This window comes from Gymnodraco acuticeps, unplaced genomic scaffold (assembly GCF_902827175.1).
Source record: "Gymnodraco acuticeps unplaced genomic scaffold, fGymAcu1.1, whole genome shotgun sequence".
Lineage (NCBI taxonomy): Eukaryota > Metazoa > Chordata > Actinopteri > Perciformes > Bathydraconidae > Gymnodraco > Gymnodraco acuticeps.
This window is the reverse complement of record NW_022990812.1, coordinates 159,208-182,868: the sequence shown is the minus strand read 5'-3', so window position 1 is coordinate 182,868 and position 23,661 is coordinate 159,208. Positions and strand designations below refer to the sequence as shown.

The 23,661-nt window shown below is 41.5% G+C and overlaps 1 protein-coding gene and 1 long non-coding RNA gene across 3 annotated transcripts; one reads left to right on the top strand and one right to left on the bottom strand.

The window, feature by feature from the left end:
* The first annotated feature begins 17,894 nt into the window (after positions 1–17,894).
* LOC117557125 lies at positions 17,895–20,316 on the top strand. Of its 2 annotated transcripts, none has more exons than XM_034232816.1 (4): positions 17,895–18,103; positions 18,969–19,163; positions 19,254–19,325; positions 19,448–20,316. In XM_034232816.1, the coding sequence occupies exons 1-4, from the start codon at positions 18,008–18,010 to the stop codon at positions 19,532–19,534; spliced, it is 450 nt and encodes a 149-aa protein (XP_034088707.1). In that variant the 5' UTR covers positions 17,895–18,007; the 3' UTR covers positions 19,535–20,316. The 2 variants fall into 2 exon arrangements, with proteins under 2 accessions (XP_034088707.1, XP_034088706.1); XM_034232815.1 differs by having other exon boundaries at positions 19,254–19,330.
* A 353-nt stretch (positions 20,317–20,669) lies between these two features.
* LOC117557126 lies at positions 20,670–22,822 on the bottom strand. Its single transcript, XR_004570661.1, has 3 exons — positions 22,478–22,822; positions 21,748–21,883; positions 20,670–21,539 (listed from the first exon to the last, which is right to left on the bottom strand). It is a non-coding gene; the product is annotated as an uncharacterized LOC117557126 (long non-coding RNA).
* Between the last annotated feature and the right edge of the window lie 839 nt (positions 22,823–23,661).

Here is a 23,661-nt window from a genome sequence, read left to right as displayed (position 1 = left end):
CAGGATATTGTTCAGTCAGGAGAGAAAGACTGCAGCTTCCTCTCCCAGGTGCTGGCCGTGCAGAAGAGAGCTTACAAGCAAGCATTCGTCCTTCCCGCTTACTGGCTGTTCGCTCCTCCTCTCTGTGAGCTGTAGTGACGTAGGAGACTTCCCCCCTCGTTCTCCTGTGTCTGATATCGCGTTAAACAGGATTTCGACATTTTACATTCATTGCTTACTTCCACATGCCTTTTTTCCTCCTTATCTCATTCATAACTTTATATGTAATACATGTTAACGGCGTCAATAGCCACTTTAATGATACTAATGGGCGGTAGTCCCGGATGTCGTCATGAAGGATTTTCAGAATAAAAGCTTGGTATTGAGAACTTCCGTTTTTTTCCAGAATAAAATAGCATTTAAACTGACGGTATGTTTAAGGTACATTATGCCATAAAACATTGATTTTAATTTCTAACAGTTTACAGCACATAAACAACAATCATAATTAAAGTTGCAAAGTTAGACTCCTATAGGCAGTTGGGAGATGAGATTAAGTTAAAGGTAGGGTAGGTAATTCACTTCAGAAACACTTTTTGTTATATTCCATGGAATGCTCTTAACATCCCGATAGCAATGAATACATTAAATGCTTTGACACTAAATACATTAAAAAATGTCATCTCTGGAAGCCGTGGTGCTGTAAAAAGCACGACCAATCATGTTAGCCGGCCCGGCTAAAATAACTGGATGGCCTACCTGCCTGTCAGCCTTCCATCTGTGCACAAACTTATCTCGTGCCCTCATTGGTCATGTGCGCGTTCGTGTGTGTTGGAGGAGGGGCTCTGTAAGGAAGGGGCAGATTTTTTTCGGCTGTATATTTTCAAATTCTAGCGATCTCGAGCTTGTTTCTCCATTCTTACCTACCCTACCTTTAATGTTACTCTATGGATACACGTGTGCAGTTGAAGTGCATGTAAAAAGTGCGTCATAATTGGTTGCCAGTTGCCATAAAAACAATGCATAACTGTTGTAACATATATAAACTGTATACAAATATTGCAGTTGTTGATTATGAAATGTGCACTTAATGAACTGTCAAACACATTTGTTAATAAGTAGTCTGTTTGCAGCTCATACAGTCCTGTTGTGAACCTGGAAATGTTGAGTGCCCTACAGTTGTATGTTAGAAATGTGTAGTACGGGTCCCCAGCACATAGAACCTGATGGGTGCTAACTTGTATAAGATGGGCAATTTGCACAAGTATTGCCTCATGCATCCTGAGCAGGCTAAAGTCTCTGGCTGTTCAGTGAAAGCTGCTTGTTGACAGGAAAACTAGCCGTCCCTAACAGGTGGGAATCATCTACGTAAAATCATGTCTACCATTTGTAGCAAGCTTAGCAGAGACCTCTACCAAAGCTGTCCCTCACAGTGCGTGAGATGATCATTTTTCTTAACCTTTATAAAGAAGAAATCCTGTTGATCCAGCAACAATTTACCCTTCTTCTGAAAGATATTAACCATTTCAAAAAAAAATCTCAAAGTAAAGTAACTTTTAACAGACAACAGACAGCTTTATGCAGGTAAACAGAGAGCTGCCTATTGATGAAGGACAAAGGCTGATTCTGCTGGCATTGTCCATTAAAGCACAAAGCGAAAGGAGCTGGCACATATGTGCAAACAAAGAAGTTAATTAGTGGCTTTTAGCATAATACATGGGTCAATTTTGTCTTTGAAATACCATTCATCATGTAATGACCATTGACATGTTGGCATGATGGGAGATAGCTATGCTCGCTCCACCATCTGCAGCTTTTCTTAATTAGGAAACCCAAGACAGAAAGAGGTCAGTCAGCTGACAGATAACCAGGAAGTGGCTCTAATGGATGCTTATTTCACCTCTGACCTCTCACATCAATGCTTAAGGGTCATGTTCAAGTTTCATGAGGTATGCATTGGTTGTTATGGAGATGAGTCGCTAACAAGCAAAGCTGGGGGCTACGACCCCCAGTCCACTAATGATGACCTCATATGGCTGCAGTATTTATCAGGCCGAACAATAGACATGTCAGCGTGGTTTCATATGAATATTTCAACATCAGCCCTGGGTAAGGAATGACTGATTACCCTGTCTGAGCACTACAATGACTGTAGATAAGGAGCTCACCATGGGAAAACACACACATACAGTCACAATATTATTTATTCTCCCAGGTCAGTGTCATAAATAATAAATTCTACATCTGAAAGTTGGAATTGTTAGTTGTGTATGCTTAAATAACTCTGCCTGCTGTAATCTGGTGTGGGTTTTATTTATTTGCTGTGTCCAATCATTAGTTGCTGCTCCTGGAGCCACCGTAGGGATCAATAACGTTGAATATTTACAGGTCCAACTTCTACATTTCTTTATTTCCCCTCCTTATTGAAATATTTGTATATTAAGTCAGACTGTCATAATTCAATCCTGTTGAAATGAGTGCCCAGGTCATTGTGAAGCTCCTCAGAGTCATCACAGAGAAGATACACTCTGTTTGTTGGCCAGTGGACTGACCCAACATCTGCCTGGCAGACCAATACAAAACCCAGAGGGGAGAGTGTGTGTCTGTTCTGGGAGCAAAGGCATATATGTGTGTGAAGCAGACGCAGGGCCGTCCCTGGCCAACTTGGGGCCCCAAGCGACATTGTGAGATGAGGCCCCCCACCAACCGATAGGAGTGAAACATATTTTTTTGGAAACAAAGTACTTTGCAAATATAATTCCTGTTTATTATTATTATCAACACAGTTACTTTTTTATACAGTGAGGTAAATGGTAAATGTGCATATGTATGTGTGTATGTCGTTCAGTATGCGTTTACAGGTGAATACGTCTGCATTTCCTGCCAAATAATAGCCTCAAAAAGATTAAAATATAATTAATGCAAATAAACTACTTCTACTAATAATCATAATTAATTAAATAATATAAATACTATATTATTTTATTATAACATAGTTGTAATATAGTCAAGACAAAACATGCCTATGACATGCTCAAAAACTGATATTTCTTAAATCTGTATTCTAGTTCCCTCTGTCAGCAATGTATCAACAACTACACACACATTTCTATCAGTATTTATCTGTGTTGTGGTTGACATGATGATGACTGTTAGGAGTTAAGGGGAGAGGCTGAGCATCACCATGAAATGTGCAAATTGACATACAAATGAATAAAAGGGGAAAAAATGCTCCATGTTTTTTAGGCTGTAAACTTTAACTGTTATGTAAGCCAACTAGACAGACAGTGTATCACTCTTCCTCCTGTACATTAGCAGATAAAAGGCATAACATACTTGAATGAATGGTAAATAAAGAATGCTTGAAATAATAATATGCTATGCAGAGACTGCCTTCTTCATGTCGTGAATTGCAGTTTTAATATGGCAATTGGCAAAAGTTTGACATTTGACTTATACAACATTCGCAAGTTGTACATTTGACTCATACAATAACCCACCTTCGAGTGATGCTCTAGTTTCTTCATGTTTCTTTTTTTTCCCCTCTTGCTTGCGCCGGACTGAAACTGTCTTTTCACCGATATCTCTTCACCTGCACTAGTGGCGGTATCAAAGCCGTGATTGGTCAGATGTCGATTCATTGCAACGGTCTCGGGTTACAGACGTGCTCCCCTTGTCACCTCTCACTCTCGGGGGGCGGAGAACTGTGCTGAGAACTGCGCACAAGCCGAGCTCATAAGCCGAGGCCCCCTGCCATGGGAGCCTGCCTGCAGGCGGCAGTCTCAGGACACCTCCACTCTGAGGACACCTCCACTCTCAGGACAGGAAGTGCATGCACGCTAAGAATTACAAAAGAAAATCGCCACTATCAGAACAGCGCCACTTTCCGAACAGGAAATGCATGCAAATACAAAATAAATTCGTACTGACACTTATTATATACATATATATTAGGGCTGTCAAGTTAACGCCGCAAAAACAATTAACGCCACTAATTATTTTAACGCGATTCAAGCATGTGTATTTTTTTTCCTCGGCCGCCCCGTAGTTTCAGAGCGCATCAAGTTTAAAATACCATCTACAATCTGATGCTGACAGCCCCGCTCCTGCTTTCCGCTTGTGGCAGACCACACTTCCACGCTCACCGGCAGGCACCGACTGGCCATCGGGAAGACCGGGAGGGTGTGTGTGTGTGTGTGTGTGGCCTGAGCGAGCGAGAGAGATCTTACGTGCATTGTTGTTGTTAGCATCTGGTGCTAGCTAGCTGCGCTAACGGATATAAGGAGCTGTTTCAATGAAAACAGAGGAGCGACATTTCGCCACAACTGTGCCGAGCACTTGACTTTATGCAGGAAGCCAGACAGTGGGACGTTGTACGAAAAGTCAGCACACTCAGCAGGGATAGTGCGCAACATGATTGCAGCGTCCAGGCAGCTCCCGTTCGAGCATATGCCTTGAGTTGCACATAGCTCCAACGATCCATCACACACACACACACACACACACACACACACACACACACACACACACACACACACACACACACACACACACACACACACACACACACACACACACACACACACACACACACACACACACACACACACACACACACACACACGTATTGTATTATTGTATGAGAGAGGTTCCAGGTTGAATTGAGGCGAATATTTGTAATGTTCAGAGGTTGTTGTGTTTAATATTCATGAGAATATTTGTCATTGTTCAAATGCTAATAAACATTAGCATAAAGCATATTTGTCCACTCATATGTTGATAAGAGTATTAAAAACTCGAAAAATATTCCTCTAAGGAACATTTAGAACAGATAAAAAATGTGCCATTAATTTGCGATTAATCGCGATTAACTATGGACAATCATACGATTAATCGCGATTAAATATTTTAATCAACTGACAGCCCTAATATATATGTATATATATAAAAATAGGGACACCTTGTATTGTTTACTCTCAGTACAACACCACTTTCCGAACAGGAAATGGCCTAGAACTTGGCCGGGCCGGTGGAGGCCCTCCGATAGTGGGTCGCATTTGCCATTCGATCAGTAAGAGGAGAGGAGAAAAATGCAACAACAATGGTCAAAATCCGTTTATATATGGATGAGTGTGGGGGGGGGGGGGGGGACGGCTGGACACAGGCTGTGGGGGGCAGTGTCCCCGGTAGAAGTAACCGGGTGAAATAGCCAAAAGGGCAGAGTCCCCTGTCAACTCACGTTACATTCCTCCATGGTGTCATTTGAGCGAAAAATGGCTAAATCAACTTTTACGACAACCAGGCTGGGGGGGTCAAAAGGGCTTGACCAAGGCCGACCCAAAGTGCATGGTGAGCGGACTCATCACCTCCGTGATGAGTCTCCCTTGTGATTTGAAAACTTCCATCAGACGAATCCTTCGGGGGGCGGGGAAAAAAACGTATTCGTCAGAATCGTCACTTCCTGTACTGACAGTGGAGGTGTCCTGACAGTGGAGCCTACACCGGAACTGTCCTGAGAGTGGAGGCCTGCAGGCAGACCCCTCTCCTGCGCGAGGCCCCCTGCGCAATGTGAGGCCCCATGCAGCCTGCATGATCGGCCTGTAGGGAGGAACGGCCCTGCGCAGACGTCATGGTGTCTGTCTGTTAAAGAAGCTGAAGCAGTTGCTACGTAAATCACATAATACTGCAATGTTTTCCAATAATTCATGGATAGGGCTAAATACAGCACAGCAGTGATGCAACAAAAACCTTTTCCAAACTTTTTTTGCTATTTTTGATAGCACAGATGTTTAAGTTTTTATTTGTAATAGTACAACTTTAAATTATTAGTAGTGATTTCAGATTGAAGTTATATATATTGTTTTGTCTTGGTAAATGTAAGGTTGCAAGGTTGTAGGCTACAATTAGATCTTTTATTATTCATTAAGGAAGTGACGTCCAAGTTGAGCGCCCACACCCACATTTGAGACATAAGTCATGGTGTCAATAAGCGGAAGCTGTTCGAGGTTCTGATGGTGGGACAGAGATGATCCGCTGAACTGCAGCTCCTCTCAGCTAAATACACACCAGAGACCAAAAACTGAGCGAAAAGAGACTTGATGACTGATGTTGTTGCTCTGTAACATGTTTCCATATCAGGGTGAAAAACTGAAATCAGTTTTTCAGTAGGAAGCCTGAAGATTTTGTTCCTATTGTAGGATGCAGGTAAACAGCTTTAACTGGAATGAACATTGCACACTCTTCCATCCATGGTGGAATCTACAGATATGCAGTGAGTTTGGTAAGAAGAGGTGTTTCAACACCATCACAACAATTACTGCATTTCATTGCACACACCAGTATCGTACAATATAATTATACTTGACGAATCACACAATTTAAAATCTCCATTAGCCGTAGCAGCAGCAGGCCCATGAGCGGCTCACCTGTAATGTATGCATTCTTCCTTGAAGTTTCCCCTGCAACTTCAGCTACAAGAAAAGGTGGATAAGAACTTTTCTGCAGAAAAGGATGAAAACCAGGATCAGGTATTAATTCCCCTCATTCCTAATTCGGATGGGAACACAGGGCAGCCCTGTTAATAACTGCAGACTGGCGAATGGGAGAGTAAGAGGGGGAGAGGAGGGAAGCAGCTTGTGAGAAGAATAACATTTCCATGGCTGATCTGCTGGAGCAGTTGTCGGGAGGTTAAGGTGAAGGCCAATCCAGCTGTAAGAGGGGCCAGGATTAAAGTCTTTGAGATATGGATCCAGGGGCTCTCCAGCTCTCAGTACCAGGGCTTAAGTATCATATCCGTGGACAGACGGATCAATATCCCTTGCCTTTCTTTCCCTCGATCTTCAAGGAGATTTTTGGCAGTGCTTTCATGGGGTCCTCTCCACATGCCCCTAATGACACGGTGGGAGCTATCGTTTAGGCCGCGGGGCTTCCATCGCAGCAGCTTTAAGGGTTGTAAATCTTAGCTTTTTATATAGAACATGTTGCTAGGACAAACATGTAAGTATCATATTTCACATGGCGTAAAGAGTACAGTAAATAAACAATGACACGCTAAGGTGAGAGCTTAAAGACCAACACTTGTGAGAGGGCTAAAGTAAGTTTACAGCCAGTTCACCTCCTAAAGACGTACATGTGTTTATATGACGACAGGTAGTATAACACACAGTATACTGAACCCACACTGTAAGCTGTTAAACAACCAATTTGTCATCTTGTAAAAATAAAAACCGATAACAGGCCAGCCCTATTAACACGTTTAAATGTGTCTGTGTCTAAATGATGTTTCATAGGATTGTTCCTAGTGACTGATAAGTAAAGAACACTGAACACAGCACAGAAAACTAAATATTGTCCAATTTAAGCTTTATATATATATGTATATATATATATATATATATATATAGCTGTACAAAGTATTCAAAAAAAGAAGCTTGAGTATGTATTGGTCACACCCAGTGAAAGGTACAACAAGTATCATTTACTTTGATTTGAGATGTGTGAACCCTGGATGAAACAAACCAGGATGAGTTTCAGCCTCAACCTTTTGTAAAGCCACAGGCCACCTCTGATTGGTAGCCGACATGAAGGAAAATGATCGATTGACCTGTGGTTCCAACAGAAGTCTCTGGCCTGGAAACAACAGGGTGGGTGACCCCGCCGTATGCCCCCCCCCCCAGAGATGTTCACAAGTCTTTTTTTGCAAGTCCAAGTCAAGTCTGAAGTCTTTGGTCACGAGTCCAAGTCAAGTCTCAAGTCTTTGTGGGGTGAGACTTGATCAAGTCTCAAGTCTTTGGTCACGAGTCCAAGTCAAGTCTCAAGTCTCTAAAAAATAAAAGTCTCATGTCTCTTCTGGTTGTAATAAGCCTTCTATTGTCTGCTGCTATCCAGTCTGTTAAGAATACTGCACAGCTATATCTAAGAAATTCAAAGCATGTACTGTATTCTTATCACTCCTATATCTATTAGCATACAGTATCAGTACTGATTAGTTGTTTGTTATATGGTCACTTTAAACAGGCTATTGCAATGTGAGGACAAACATCACACTTTAGCTAAATGCAAACAACTTATAAGCAAAACACTTCAGAATCAGAAATCAGTATCACAAATACTTTATTAATCCCCCGCAGGGAAACTGTGTTAAAAGTACTTAAAAGTATACATTTGTTCTGTGCCATTTGCAACTAAAAAACTATTGCTGCAATATTATCTGAAATATACTGAACTGGTGATATTAAAACATGACCTGTTCCAAAAGAGAGATCTACCATTAACACCATTTACCAGCCAAATGCTGGTAAATCATGCAAGTGGCTGGTACTGTATGTTGCACGCACCAGCCACACATAACAATGGCAATCTGAGTGGCTGGTAACATTTCAACATTCACTAGGCTAGCCATTTGGCCAGTGGACAAACATGTTAAAATTTGACCTCTGCAACCGTATTGTTTAATTACACTGGGTCTCTAATGACATCTTTTAAGTCTACTATAAATAAACATATTCCTCTATCCTCTCACTCAAACCCAGTGTAATGGTAACCTGATAAACCTGTAACATTAACGTTACGTGGTCAACAATAAACCTGTAACCTGCCTATAAACCGACAGATGTATTTATGTATGTAACTATGTATTTTTCTACGTTTAACGTTTAGGTGGCAGCGGAACGTAATGATTAACGTTACCGACCTTTTTTATGTCATGTCAAGAGTTGGATGTCAACGCCACTCAACGCAAACAAGTGTGACAAGCAAACATTCACTCATCTTTTCAAATATTCAGTTACAAAGCTAGTAGCAAGCTAAGTTAACATTACATAGCTGATGCTGAGCTAAACATGTTTGCTAACCGTCCATATGCGTTAATGTGACTGACCTCTCCGGGTGAGTTTTCAAGTGCCTGATGAAATTTGACGTTGTTGCACCAGCATCCTTGATTTTAATATTGCAGACTTTGCAGTGTGCGCTCCTTTTGTTGGTGCCGCCGGCGTTTTGTTCAAAGTTTTTATAGTTGAACCTAATTACAAGCGGTACAGCTGCAGGTGTGCCGCCGGTCACCATGGTGTTACCATGATGTTAATGTTAAAGGTGGGGTAGGTAAGTTTGAGAAACCGGCTCGAGATACACTTTTTGTTATATTCCATGGAATGCTCTTAACATCCCGATAGCCGGCCCGGCTAAAGTAACTGGATGGCCTACCTGCCTGTCAGCCTCCCATCGGGGCACAAACTTATCTCGTGCCCTCATTGGTCATGTGCGCGTTCGTGTGTGTTGGAGGAGGGGCTCTGTGAGGAAGTGGCAGATTTTCTCCTGTTGTGTATTTTCAAATTCTAGCGATCTCGAGCCGGTTTCTCAAACTTACCTACCAAACCTTTAATACGCCAAAAATAGAAAACACAATGATTGTTCACGAGTCCCAAAACACGAGTCCAAGTCGAGTCCGAAGTCTTTTGAGCAGGAGTCCAAGTCAAGTCTGAAGTCTCTGTGTGTGCGACTTAAGTGCGACTCGAGTCCGAGTCACAGACTCGAGTCCCCATCTCTGCCCCCCCCCCCAGCAGACACCAATTAAAGGATGAGGTTAGGTCTGCAGCTAAATATAACTTAAAAACCCTGTCATGTGACCTCTCAATCAGGAACAATTGAATAAATAGAACCATCATTTTGATAACTTCAAGACTATTCCATCATTGAAAAACCTTTATAAAGAAAAAACTGGGCGCAGACAGTGGGAATTTCAGTGGAACAAACCCTCGACAGTTCTTGTGAAACACTTTCTCACACACTGTAGTCCCAGCCTCATGAGAGCGGGGACCTTCTCATGTTCTCCACAAAGTGTAACCGTCAGTATAAACAGGCAGTCAGACTCTGGCGCCCGTACAGAGGTGGATTACAGCGATCCATGCAGTAAACTCAGAGCCCCCCCCCCCCTACACTGCTGCAGGCACACTGCTCTAAATCCACTCTTCGGGGTATACAGAGGGTGAAAACATGACGCCCACCCTTTTAGAACTCCTGCTAAGTCCCCCTTTCAACGACCCCCATTTTCCAGAGGGGTCAGTGTTCAATGCACTGTGCTAGCGATGTGGGTTGGCAGCGGCTGTAAAGACTCCGGATTGAGGGAGAGATTATCAGACAGCAGAGAGAGCAAAGTTACACTGACCTAATTGAAATCAAATGACCTCTCTGGGCTCACAGAGCATGATCAAAGATCGGTGTTGGCCACTGTTTACTTTAAAACCGATGTCAAGTGTCTAATAAACGGACAACCGGTGAGACCTATGAAGTCATGAGGGATACATTTGGGCGTTTGGGAGTCAGAGTGCCATGAAAACAGCTGCTTAAAATACAATTAGATCGGTCTGTTTCTGCAACAGAGCATCACATAACCCAGTCTCACGGCATTTTGTGTAATAGTCACAACATTTATGTAATCTATTGATTCGTGTTCACCAACACGATTTTCCCCTTTTTTTCGTGTCACACAGAACGATTTTAAAAGCAATGCATTTCTATTGGCAGTGTGTTTCGTGCCTGCAGCACGTCTTTTTGTCCGGTCGGGTCGTGGAAGACCAGAAGCTGTGTGGTTCATAAAAAATGCCTTTACTCAATATCAAGCCACGATTGTTGTTTTTATCTTAAAAACGTAGAATGTCTGACTTCTTTTGCCGTCCGCGAGGAAAATAAATGGGGCTAAGAGCCTCAGAATACTGAAATCTGTATTTTTTAAATATTGTTTTCCTTCTAATTTGTTATTATCTACATTGCTTTTAAAATCGTTCTGTGTGACACGAAAAAACTGAGAAAATCGTGTTGGTGAACACGAATCAATAGATTAATTTTGTGACTATTACACGAAATGCCGTGAGACTGCAGGTTGTACTGCTGACACATTCCTGTAAACTGTAGAAGAGGCATCGGGCCCCCTCTTTTTAGGGGTTTGCCAGTATGGGCCTGGCAGCCAGGGCTGAGGACAGCAGTGGCAGGAAAGCAATATGGCCGTCCCAGAGTGAGGGCGTCCAGCCAGCCTCACTGAAATGGATAGTCAACCTGTAGTTTGTGTGTGTACATTATGTATGTGTGTGTGTATCAGCTCCAAGAAATAAATAAGTAGCAAAGTGATAGACTGAACAAGAATCATCAAACCTCTTAATGCGTTTGATATGGCTGCGATCTAATGGCTGTCTCTGACACACACACACACTCACCTCCCACTGTGCCGTCTCTCCCTTTAAATCACCAGTCTGCCTTTAATTCATCACACTCCTCATATCATTTCATCCGTATAAATGTGGAGGGGGCCAATGTTGTGCATCACCGTTTTATCCCTTGTCAATCCTCGAGTCAGATACCCTTAATAAATGGCTGAAAATAAATCCTATTGGGCTGGGTTTGTTTTCCCATTTGCCAGACGAGAGTAAAACATTAGTGAACGTAACTGCTGTTTAATGTTGAATAGGGTGCTGTAATGAGGCTTTGAACAGATACAAGATGGAGAGCATTTAACCATTTCAAATCCAACCCGTCTCTGGACTGCCACACTTCATAGGCCTGTTGAATGTCGCTCCACAGGAAAATATAAAGCCTTCTCAGACCTGTAACCGGTATTTGGTAAACCACTCCCTGTAATGTGGTTTTTCAATATGAAAACAAGAGGGGCGATATTAAAACAAACGCTGCAGCCTGTCCGCCTGTTAGCGGAGCTATAATGCACAGCAGCTGCTCTCTCTGAGGTACAGGGTTTATGTATCAGAACCCAGTGGTTTCCATTTAACCGCCACCCAATGTTGACTGATTAGAGTGTGTTTTGGGGAATTATGATACAGTAACAACAGCAGTGTTAACTTTAATTCTCTTATGCCTGAGACTTGAGATTTCTGTCTGGGCAAATCTGCAAGTATCACTCGCAAAGCATGCAAGTTCTTATTTCTTGGTTTCTGCTTGGAAATAGAAGAACATTAAATGTATGCTGTACTGCACATATGTGGCCAGATGAAAATAGTTAAACTATTAAATAGTTAATAGTTAAAGTTAAAATATTAGATCTAATCTTTATGGGTTTAGCATTATTGTATCAGGTACATGTTGGGTCTGGCTAAATGCTAAATCGATCTTGGTGACTTTATTCTATATGCACATAATTTGCTAAAATGCAATGTAATATATTGAATTCAGAATGAATGAGTATACTTTGGAATGTGTATGTATCATAATACACAGTGTATGCCATATACTATTATCATTTAACAGTATACACATTTTTCTTTAATCTCATTCCCAGGATTATTTGAAAACATAAATGTGCATTTAAAAATATGACATGATCAAACCATAAAGCTTTGACCTTGTTAGTCGTACACCTCCCCTGCTCAACGCTCAGTGAAAGAAGTCCTCGCTCTCTGCAGACCGTCTGTGTTCTTCAAAGGGACAAACGGCCTCTAATTTGTTATTGGAAATTAAGTGGAATATAATAAGTTAATTGAGCGCCGGGGGAGTGCTATCAAGTTTGGAGCAGACTTGCAAACTGATAGCTGTTGCATAATCAGCGGTGTGGATAACGGTCCATTCATTTCGAGGTCTAACAAGGTTAAAGTGACAGTGGGGTGAAGATGAGGAGAGGCTCACAGGATACTCAGGGAGTCAGTGTAGAAGACACAACACGTCTATAAAACATGTGCAATATATATTTACTACCAGTTAACTGACAGGCAGTCATTTATTTTTTTAAGGATCTGCATATTTACTTTAAATGTTATTCTTGTGTTAAGTAGAGCCTGCTGGACACCATAGAAGTTCACCTATTTAAATGTATTCAGTTGTCACACCCCTTATCCTCCACACATTTTAGTTACATTAGTCATCCTAATTGGTGTTTGTAGCCATTGGACTGAGCCAACATAAATCATTCTAGCTAATACATGAAGCTACTGGTGTATTTTTCAAAAAGCTAGTTCAATACCAGCCTGGTAGTTAGCTTGTTAGCCTAGCTGAACTTCTAAATTGAAAGGCTAGTGCTTTAAAGGCTAATTAGAGGAAACTAGATCCCAGATCTAAGCTATGCACTTAGTACAATGTTACAATGGCTAATAGGAAGGTTGGCAAGTGCTACAAAACTAACACAAATGCCTTTTTCATTAATTATGTTTATATATTGGTTAGCTAGCTAGCTGTCTCCTCAGGACTGAACGCAGAAGATAAGTGGACATCACTGCCTAAGCCCATGTAGAAGCTGTGGTAACGGCTGGATAGTGGGAAAAACAAAGTCAGTGGCGTATGGCAGCCATTATCTCCCTCTGTGATTAAAGCAACAGTCTCCCCCCCCCATCAATCCCGGCCTCCGGCCAAGCCACCGACCACAGCTATTTCTCCTGGTCCCTGTGCACCATTTAATCATGTGTGCACTCCTGACTATTGTGGTCAGGCCAGTTTGCATATGGAGGAGGAATTTCATTCTCAATCACAGATGCTAAAGAAGTGTTGTGAAACACAAACTGAAATAAGCTGCTCTCACAGCCTCAAAGGTTCAAAAGAGTTAGATCAATTTGAAAAAGTGGAACCCATTTGAAATAAGTTGAGGTACTTTTACTTTGGACATAGATCTTTGTAACCAGAAATGAATAAACACATTTTAAACACTACAGTAGAAAAGCTGCGGAATATTATAACAAAAGTTTAATCAAATTACACATTTTCCAAATGATTATTATTAAATAATTTCCAGCTAGTTACCATAGGTACATTAGTTCCAAAACATATCATCAGGTTGTTACACCAGTTTAGCTTAACGTTTAATAACGTACATTGTAAAACACTTTGACCCTCACTTGCCCTCGTTGTGCACATGCATACTTTTCTTGTGCAATGCAGGGATTCTTATTTATATTCCATTCCTTTTGATTTTACTTTCAAATAAAGTTTTGGCTAGACTAAACTCTTGTTAATTGTTTGCAAGAGCTTCTGTCTGAGTTTTCTGTTCTGCTGGAACAGTCTTACATTTTTCTGTCTGTGCATTAACATGATATTGTTTGTAAAGGCTGTATGACGTGTGTTGGAATAAACTGGTCCTCTGACAGTCCGCAGGAGGACAGTGTGCCAGCAGAGGCTGAGATGTGAGAGGCGTTGTAAGTGACATGTCACACCTCTCCAAAGGACACACACTGGACTGTACCCTCACACACTTCACTGTGTATGATCCAAAGTGTGTGCAGCTGCACCACAAACTGTAAACACAGTTAACCTTCAGTCCTGTACCCTCACTTGTGTGGATGTGAGCATCCATTAACATTTCTAGAATGGTGTTTGTATGTAGCAGTACAAGTGTTTGTATTATGATGTGAAACCCACTTCACTTTCTCTTGCTCTCTGCTAGTTATGGCCCTGAGATGAAAGGCAGTTTCCGTTAGCACACAGCCAGTTGAACCCGTGGCCTGAAGGTAATAGCTGTTTTGTTATATAATGTTGAGTGTTCTCTCCATGATGCCAGTGTACTGTGCAGAGTTTGCACTGATGTGGTCTAGCTTGGCTGTGAGGCTCCCAGCCAAGCCCTGCCACAGAAACTCTGTTAACCCCTTCCTGTGTCACCAGGACTCTGCAGGCTGCTGGGTTTGGAGGTATAGGTTTATAGTTCAGCCTGCAGCTTCTCATACTGTTCCAAGTGACTTCATCCCGTGAAACCGTATCAATCTTAAAGAAAGGAAAGAAACACTTGCCCTGACTGTGCACACTAAAATAATGTTTATAAGAGAAAACAACATCTCTCTGTTGTACCCTTTTTGCCAAACATAAATCCTTATTATGGGTATGTACTCTGGTGGAGAAGGTCATGGGAGCATCCTGCCTTCTGCCCATTGTTCACCAATATTGCCCGCCATAGGTCATATTAGTCTGTTCTAATTTGATCAAACCCAACTTTATATTGGAATATGGGAAGCTTAAATTAAGTTTTACAATGTTATGGTGAAATAAAGGTTTGAACAGCTTAGTATCTTAGATTAGAAACCTATATAAATCAGCCTCTCCCCCTCTTCTTGTTTGAATAAAGCTTATTTCATCTTTACTGCAAACTGAAAAAGTGGCATTGCAGTCGAGCAGTACAACTGGAGAAGAGTCATACAATAATAATAATAATAATAATAATAATGCATTTTATTTATATAGCGCTTTTCACGTAAGCTGACTTGGTGATGTTATTTTCATGGCACTGACTATCCAATACGTACTTGCATACCAGCCACCATAGTCAGACTTTAAAAACTAAACCCTGAGTGTATTCAATTGTAGCATGGGTGTATTTTATTTCTGAAAGACACTTTTTAAAAGTGTGTTTATTTAGTCTTGGAAAAGTTACACACAGTAGTGTCGTTTTACAGCACCTGGCAGGTTATGAGACATTGAAGTAGCAGCATTAACCCTTCACTGCTGTGTGGGTCTGCCAATGTGCAAAACTTACCAGATGTATAATGGTTCTGTTTTGACTTAAGTCAGGTAAAGAAAATTGATTCTTCAAGACCAATTGGACCATAGTTTTCTGAAAGCAGAGGCAGGTCTAACCTTCACGACCACTGAATGAACATTAGGCTGAAGAGATGAAGAGGTGGATGGAAGCATATCGGCCCACATTCTGGAGGCCAAGGCCTTTTGATTGAGAACATGCCATATGAGGGAGAACACCAGCGACTTGTATCCACTGAAGAAATAAGCTGACCCAACCGCCCCCTTTTTCACTATGCCTTTGAGCGCTGGCCAATCATCTGAATTCACTCAGTCCCAAATGAGCAGCTTATTTTTCAAAGTGTCTCTCGTTTGTGCTAACTCTGCACCCCGACTGGAGATGGGAGGGGAGAGAGAGGGAGAGTGAGGTGGAGCGCAGTGTCATCTTAGAGCATGTCAGATTATCCTGTCTGGCTTTGAAATCCTCAGATAGGTCAGACTTTCCCTGGTGGAAGAGTATGCGCTGGGAAAATGGGCAGGGAGCATCTCTGCGGGACCTCTGGATCCATGCGCTTTACACAGTTGAGACAGGATTTCATATCATTCCAGGCTACTGGACAAAATTAGAACCAAAATACGCAACGACAACATTTGTTTTAGGATTTAAAGAAAGTTGATCCTTTGTATTTAAATAAACATAATGGTGTGGTCCAATAATATTACTGTCATCAGATAATACAGAAGGCCTAAAGTGAGAAGGAAACACCCGATGATCAGTTTAGTCAAATTTACGTAGTTGGGATAAAAACATACATAAGTAATTCCCCTTTAACTTTGACCAGCAATACTTATTGTAGTTCTGCAATGGATCATTGCAAATATTTGATACATGACAGGCTTTACTGCTGGCTTGTTTGAAACCTCTCTGATAGTTTGGCAGACTTGCTCTCTTGACCTTCTCACCATTAAACCACATTGTTTATAAACCGAATATGAATAATATATATTTGTTATGATAATGTTCTTTCTTAATCCAAGTCTGGAGTACTGTGATATATGATGGTTTCCTAACCCTCACCATGATCTTCGTCATGCCATCAAGTAGTTTTAGTTGCCTACATTTGGGGGATAAGAAAACAAGCTGTTCAAACATCTTGTAATATGTAATACCCTTTAAAAGTGATAATATTAAGGCAAACATTAGGAATAATTTAGATGTATGTAAGTTAAATATTAACACTCTTTTTGAGTCTCCACATACTCTTGAGAGTGTCTAGCTGGGTCTGTCTGCTGGTGGTTCTGAGAGACTGTTATCAGAGATCTTAGGAAACAGCTGCAGCTGCAGAGCAAGGCGACGGAAGCGGTGACACAGAACCACAACAGGTCAGAAAACGTACATAGAGCTGATGTGTGAAGTTTGATGGAGTCATAAAGGTTGGTTTGGCACTGACAAATTATTTGTTTTGGTCATTCAGGTTTGGAGACTTGGCATCATTAAAGCAATGTTTATCTCAGCTATAACTTACGTTAGCTAAAATGGCTAAAGCTATGAAAGTTGTAATAAACTATAGCTATTACCGTTACTGGTGCTGTAGAGCTGTGCTTTGTTGAACATGGTCTGTATGAATGTGTTGAATCATTACTTGTATGTCATATACTTTATATTTGCAGACCACTAATTCATATCAACATTCAGCAGTAAAAAGCCATCAAATTAAACAAGCGGCAAATACAGGAAAAACAAAGATTACCAATGTCAACAGTTTTGCTTGCAAACATTTATAGACCTGTAATCTGTAATCTCACTTTCAGAACACACATATTGCCTTTTGGTTTAAAACTGAATACAAATCCTTACCTTTTTATACCCTCTGGATTCAACAATCTAAAGTGAAATGTGGACAGCTGTAAATAGCACCAAACTCCCTCTGGAGGGAACACAGGAGTTTTAGCCTTGCAGACCATTTACATGCACAAAAACCTATAAAACACTCTCCAAGAAAGGAAGACCCAAAAACCATAATAAGGCCCCTTTAACTATGCAAACAATTCAAGTGAGGATCCAGTAATCATGCACTTATTTGCCAAATCCATTCAATCCAAGATAAATGAAAAGACAGACCAAGGAGTTTAAAACCAAGGTAATGCTCTTTTCTAAAGCTAAAAATACACCAGAGACTGCTTTGGATATTGTAACTACGCAAGGAATACAACTTGAAGTGGTTACCTGTTACAAATACCTTGGTATCTGGCTTGATGACTGTCTCACTTTTAAATTTCATGTAAATAACCTGCTTAAAAAGCTGAGGGTTAGGCTAGGTTTCTTCTACAGGAACAAGTCCTGTTTCTCGCTTGAGGCCAGGAAAAGGCTCTGTGACCTTTTTACCTGTGCTGGATTATGGGTTATATATGAATGCACCTGCCAATTACCTGAGCAAGTTAGATGCTGCGTATCACAGTGCACTGAGATTTTTGACAAATAGGCTACATGCACAGTCACTTCCGCATTCTACTCATAGCGGCCGATTCATTTCCTGTTTGAAAATGACGACCTTCTACACCCGCTGCCTACAAGAGCTTCCGAAATTAAAAATGTCAGATGTTCATCGGATTTGCCGGACGACTAAAGCCCCAGCCAGCAAACTCGATAAAGGCTTCAAATTATATGCTGCGTCATATATACACAACTATGAAGGTAAGAAGGTAACCGGTACTAACCAGCTAGCTTATGCTCCGGGTTACACTAACATTAGCTGTCAAAAGCTAGGTAACGCCAGAGCCCTATAGTATAACTACTACTATTATTATTATTATTATTATTATACTACTACTATAGTAGACTACTATAGGGCTCTGGGTAACGCTATGTACTGTTTCTGGTGTTAATTCTTTAAAACATTAGCCATTTTGCTAACAAATACTATCGTTTAATAGCCTTATAGCCTAGCCAAGGTTGTCTTGTTGTTAGCCACACTGCATAATGGTATCAGCTTTTGTAAAGCAATGTTGCCATAGATGTTTTGACGTGAGTATAGATCTAACGCTGTTGCTCTGTTTTTCTTCATTCAGTGTCCAATAAAGACAGGCTGACAGGGCAGGTCAGCGTGAGAGCCTTGTGCTACAGGTCAATGCGGAAGAGCGAGACAGCACACAGTTTGAGTGTAGGCAGGCAGCATTGACACTGTTCCCCCCTGTTTATTGAGTTTCAGTTCAGTTAAACATTAGTTTACCTTAAGGGAATCTCAACAGTGTCCTACTTCTCCCTGCTTTATCACAGCTGATTGGTCAGATATTATTACATTGATTATGGATGTGTAAGTTTGGGGGTTCAAATATATAGTCAAAACTGCTTTAATACAATTTTCAAGGCATCTTAGTTTCCAAAGAAAGTTCATTGTGGTATTGTAGGGTAAGAGGGTAACACTAAGCATTCAGGAATACATGCTTCTTCTAGGATAATGGGTCAGTAAAAATAACCAATAATTCTACTCATAATAACCTCCTGGCTCATAGTAACAAGTGAGGTTACTAATCACTAGTATTTCTTCTCTCTTTTTTAGATAACGCTTCGTGATTCATCACCAGTGGTGCTCACGCACAACCAGTGCTCCTGTGTTGCAGGAACTGTTTTGTGCAATCACACAGTAGCATTGCTGTTCCAAACAGCACACTACACTGAACTGAACATGCCAGTTGTGCCACCTGTGCATAGCTGTACTGAATCGGAACAGCAATGGCACAAGCCGCGAACAATGGTAATTTCAATGAGGTTCAAATACTTGTAATCCTTCACAGAGTTTTTGTTTTAAAGTGACTCAACGAACAGTAATTGTCTTTTCCTTAAGGGTGTGAAGCCAGGGCCCATCAACTCCATGGTCTTCACCAAGCCTGTACCAAATAGGATGGTGCAGACTGGAGTAAGGTCATTTTAGCTGGAAAATTGTGTTTCCTGTGTTTTTAAAATTCATAATTCTGGTGCTGTATTCCTAACCTTTATTGTCACATTAATGTGCTATATTGTCTTTGCCATTCTTTGTAGGAGTGGATTCTACAGAGGCATGGTGGGGCCATTACCAGATCCCTGCCTGTTCAGAGTTACGGAGGCATACTCAGCATTCAGCATTGAAGACAGGCCGCTTGTGACCACAATGAACATGAGACCTGACAAGCCCCTTGTGGAACGTGCCTTCGGGATTGTGCAGGAGGGCAGTGTTCTGTCCTATCAGATGCCTGCTTTGACGTCTCGGTACACCACACTTCACACTGACACACCACCAACACCCCACTTGCCCATAGAGGGGTATGTGATCTTGCCATGTGATTTACCGCTGGTGTGCTCAGAAGAGGAGCAACTACATATGAACAGCTTATCTGTTGATTTGGAAATGTCTCACAAAATTGAGGAGGCTACCCGTGAGCAAAGCTCTAGCTCAGAGTGGCATCTGCTCCGCAAACCCAGGGTTACTGCCTCTAGGTTTAGAGAGATTTGTCACGTCAGAGGTGAGAGCTCTGCTAACTCTCTTGCAGAGCGAATACTCAAAGGTACAAGGCAGACTGCAGAAATGAGGAGAGGTGCCGAGATGGAGCCCACAGTAGCAGCTGAATACAGTAGACTGGCAAACGTGAACTACTCCCCTTGTGGCCTTGTCATTCACCCCTCTACGCCCTGGCTTGGTGCCTCCCCTGATGGAGTTGTTTTTGACCCAACAGAATATCCCCAATTTGGCCTTGTTGAATTCAAAATGTCCCAATGTCCCAAATTATGTCGACTGCAAATATGTGCAGATGGAATGTGGCTCCCCTAAGCTCAAGAAAAGCCATGCCTATTACTGGCAAGTACAGGGTCAACTTCTTGTATCTGGGATGCAGTGGTGTGATTTTGTAGTGTGGGCACAAGAGGACTACCTGGTGCAAATAATATACACAGATCCAGAAGTGCAAAGAGCAAATTTTTTTTACACATACATGCCGAAGTACCTGTCATTAAAAAAGTAGTGGGCACTGTAGCCATTGTTAACTCTGTAAGCAGTTAGCTGCTAGACCCTGGCTCAGCCGTCATTGTTTTTAGGAGGCAATCCCTCAATCATGTGTTCTGAATGACAACAAAATGTGATTTCAATATTTTGTTTTTGATATATATTGTTTGTCACATTTCATATATGTAAATAAATATACAATTGTATTTAAAAAGACAATAAAGTGAAGTGATTTGTGTAATGAATAGTAAATCAGTGCATTTGTAAGAAATCATCAACGCATTGTAATTTGCTATTTACCATTTATTCAAACAAAACACTAGCGTGTGTCAGGCAACACGGGATTACGGTGTGCTCACCCAGCTTAATCACAGCTACCTGCACAGGTGTCATCAGCTTGTCTTATTTCACCCATTTCTTGACCAGTGCTTTGTTCTGATAGTTTGACAGCATACATGCTACTGCAAACAGTTGGTTGATGTTGTAGGCATGGGACAGGAGGATGACACCATCAAAAAGTGTGTTCTCTTTTATCCTCCTAATGACACGCTCCACATGAACCCTCAGTCTGGCAATGGCCTGTGTCTCCCTCACCTGATAGGCTGGCATTTGCTTCTGCTTTGACAGAAAAGGTGGGCAGTACACTTTGCATTTGCAGTAATCGCTGATCAGGAAGCCCTTATCTACCATCACTGCCATGTTTTCAGTCAACAACGCAGCTATTCCAGATTGTTTGAAAATCTCCTTGTCGCTGACAGAACCACCATACAGACTGGAAACAAATGTCACTGCGCCATGTGGGGCTATGCCAACCAGGGCTTTCATGGTGCAGTGAGATTTGTATGTAGAATACATTTAACTTTGGAGGAGGAGTGAGGATGGTGTTTGACACCTCAGCTCTGTGCAATCCAGGATCACATGTGTGTCTGGGAAATCTTTGAATGCCTCTGGGAGGTGGGCTTGAACTTCTGCAGGTGTAAGCCAGATGCACTGTGACCCCAATAAAGTTGTAAGAAAACTCGTCCATGTTGCAATGATGCGGCTCACAGTGGACTGGTGTACGTTGAAGCGGTTTGCAAGGTCCCTCTCTTTCAAACCCACCGACAGGAAGCAGAGAAAAAGGAAGAACTCGTCAATTGGCTGAAGCAGCTGTCTCTGGAAGATAAACAAAAAAAGGGTACTATATTAATGTCATGAGTGTAGCACACCATAGGAAAAACATTAAGTTGTTTTAGTTCTCTGATGTATTTAAAAAGGATTGAGTACTCTAGCCTTTTAGTCTACACGAAAGCAATGAAATGTTGGAGAAACATTTTCCCTTCAGTTTGTGTTTAGATTGTGTGTTAAAAGAAACGTAGCCTACCGTTGATGGACGTGCGTGTGTAACCACTTCTTCATTCCTCTTGGCAGCTGATATCGCTCTTGTAACATGAACCATTTTATAAATGGAAGGCTCAATCAAAAACCAGAAGGCCATCAGGTGGTTATAGCTCGGGAATCTGTACACAAAAGACACATGACGTTAACTGTAACACATGGGCTAATGCTTTCCTCTTGTTTGCTATAATACATTACAATTCAAATAGACTGATTAAGAAGGCACTTGGTGCAGGTATAGTAATATACAGCAGTAACATGTAACAACTACATTAAAGCAGCAGTAATAATAATCTAAAACATACAGGGAACATTTTACACAGAATGACTACTTTTACTCTTCATTCTTAAGTGTGCAACTGGGAGAAACGCAGTGGATATTGACATGTACTTTTACTTTGGTAAGGTTTTGAAGATTTACACTTGTAGTAAAGTATTATCAGTATGTTGTTAGTATTAGTATGTTTTACTCCACCACATTTTGTTAACCTTCATAGTTTCTAGTTACTTATGAAAACACATGATTTATGATTCTACATGTTCAGTTCAGGAGTATTTTCAAACCATAGTATTTGTACTTATACTTCAGTTAAGTTGAGTAGCCTACTTATTCCAACACTGCATGCAAATAGTCAGCAGTCAAACGGCAGGTAAACAGGATTCTTTATAAGCTAACCCATCTCAAAAACTTGGATAGAATTTAGCCAAAACATTACCTGGTATAGAATCGGATGTTGTCGTCGGAGCCAGCAAAAAAAACTCTCGCTGGACTCTTAACTCCTGCAGTTGCTTCTGCAGATCCTCCACTGTTTTGGAGTTGTCTTCTGTAGCTTGAGAGGACATGTCCAGTGAAGCTGGTTCAGGGGTTGAGCAGTAATCATGGTCACGGACATCGATGTGCTCTTCCTGCTCCTCCCGAGAGACTGGTTCAGTGGGCCGCTCCCTTCTCTCCCAAACACTAGCCCGCGGTGTTTGAGCAGTGAAGTGATTCCACTCAAACAGAGTTGGGACAGCACCTTTCACAAGCCTCCTACGGCCATCAAGGGTTTTTGGCTCTATTAGTTGATCGTAGCGAAGTGACGACTGCAGACCTTGGAGTGAGAGGAGATTGTAAAGTTATCGCGTCGTATTTTAACCAGCCACTGTCTTCGCAGCTCGAGTTCGGTCGGAAAGCCATGGAAACTTAGGACGCCGTTGAATTTAGCTGACGCCGTACAAAGTGGGACACCGCAGTGCTCGGAGTAGTTATTTACTTGTCTTTGCAAATGCTCCGTTTTGAAAATCTTCCGTCGACTCATATTTAAACCATAGATTTAAACAGTAAAACATTTGTGGACGCTCAGCTACGCAGACCAGAAGCAACCCGGAAGCGTCCGAGCAGTATAACGGCTAAGGCGGAAGTACGTCTCAGACCCTAGTGCATGTAGCCTATTGTAAAGCACTAACACATCACTGTACCCTGTATAGCAAGGTGGTTTTGCCATCACTTACTGTACGGAGGCTCAGTCACTGGTACATGTTCATTTACAAAGCCATGTTGGATAAACTTCCATCTTATATCTGCTCCCTGATCTCTCGGTGAATTGAAAGTACTTATTGCCTGAGATCGCATGCTGTGGTTTTATTAAATGTGCCAAGTGCTAGGACTGTCTTAGGGAAGAAAGCTTTTAGATGTACAGCTCCACTAACTTGGAACAGTCTGCAAAAAGAATGGAAAATTACCAATCTGGTACCACTACATGTTTTTAAAGCTCGGTTGGATGCTACACAATCAGATGCTGTTGGTACCTGTACATGTGGATAGATATGTCAATTGTAATCCCTGTGTTCTGTTGTTTATATTTGTATGTCTTCATGTGGAACCTACTGCTGCAGGTCTCCCTTGAAAAAGAGATCAATG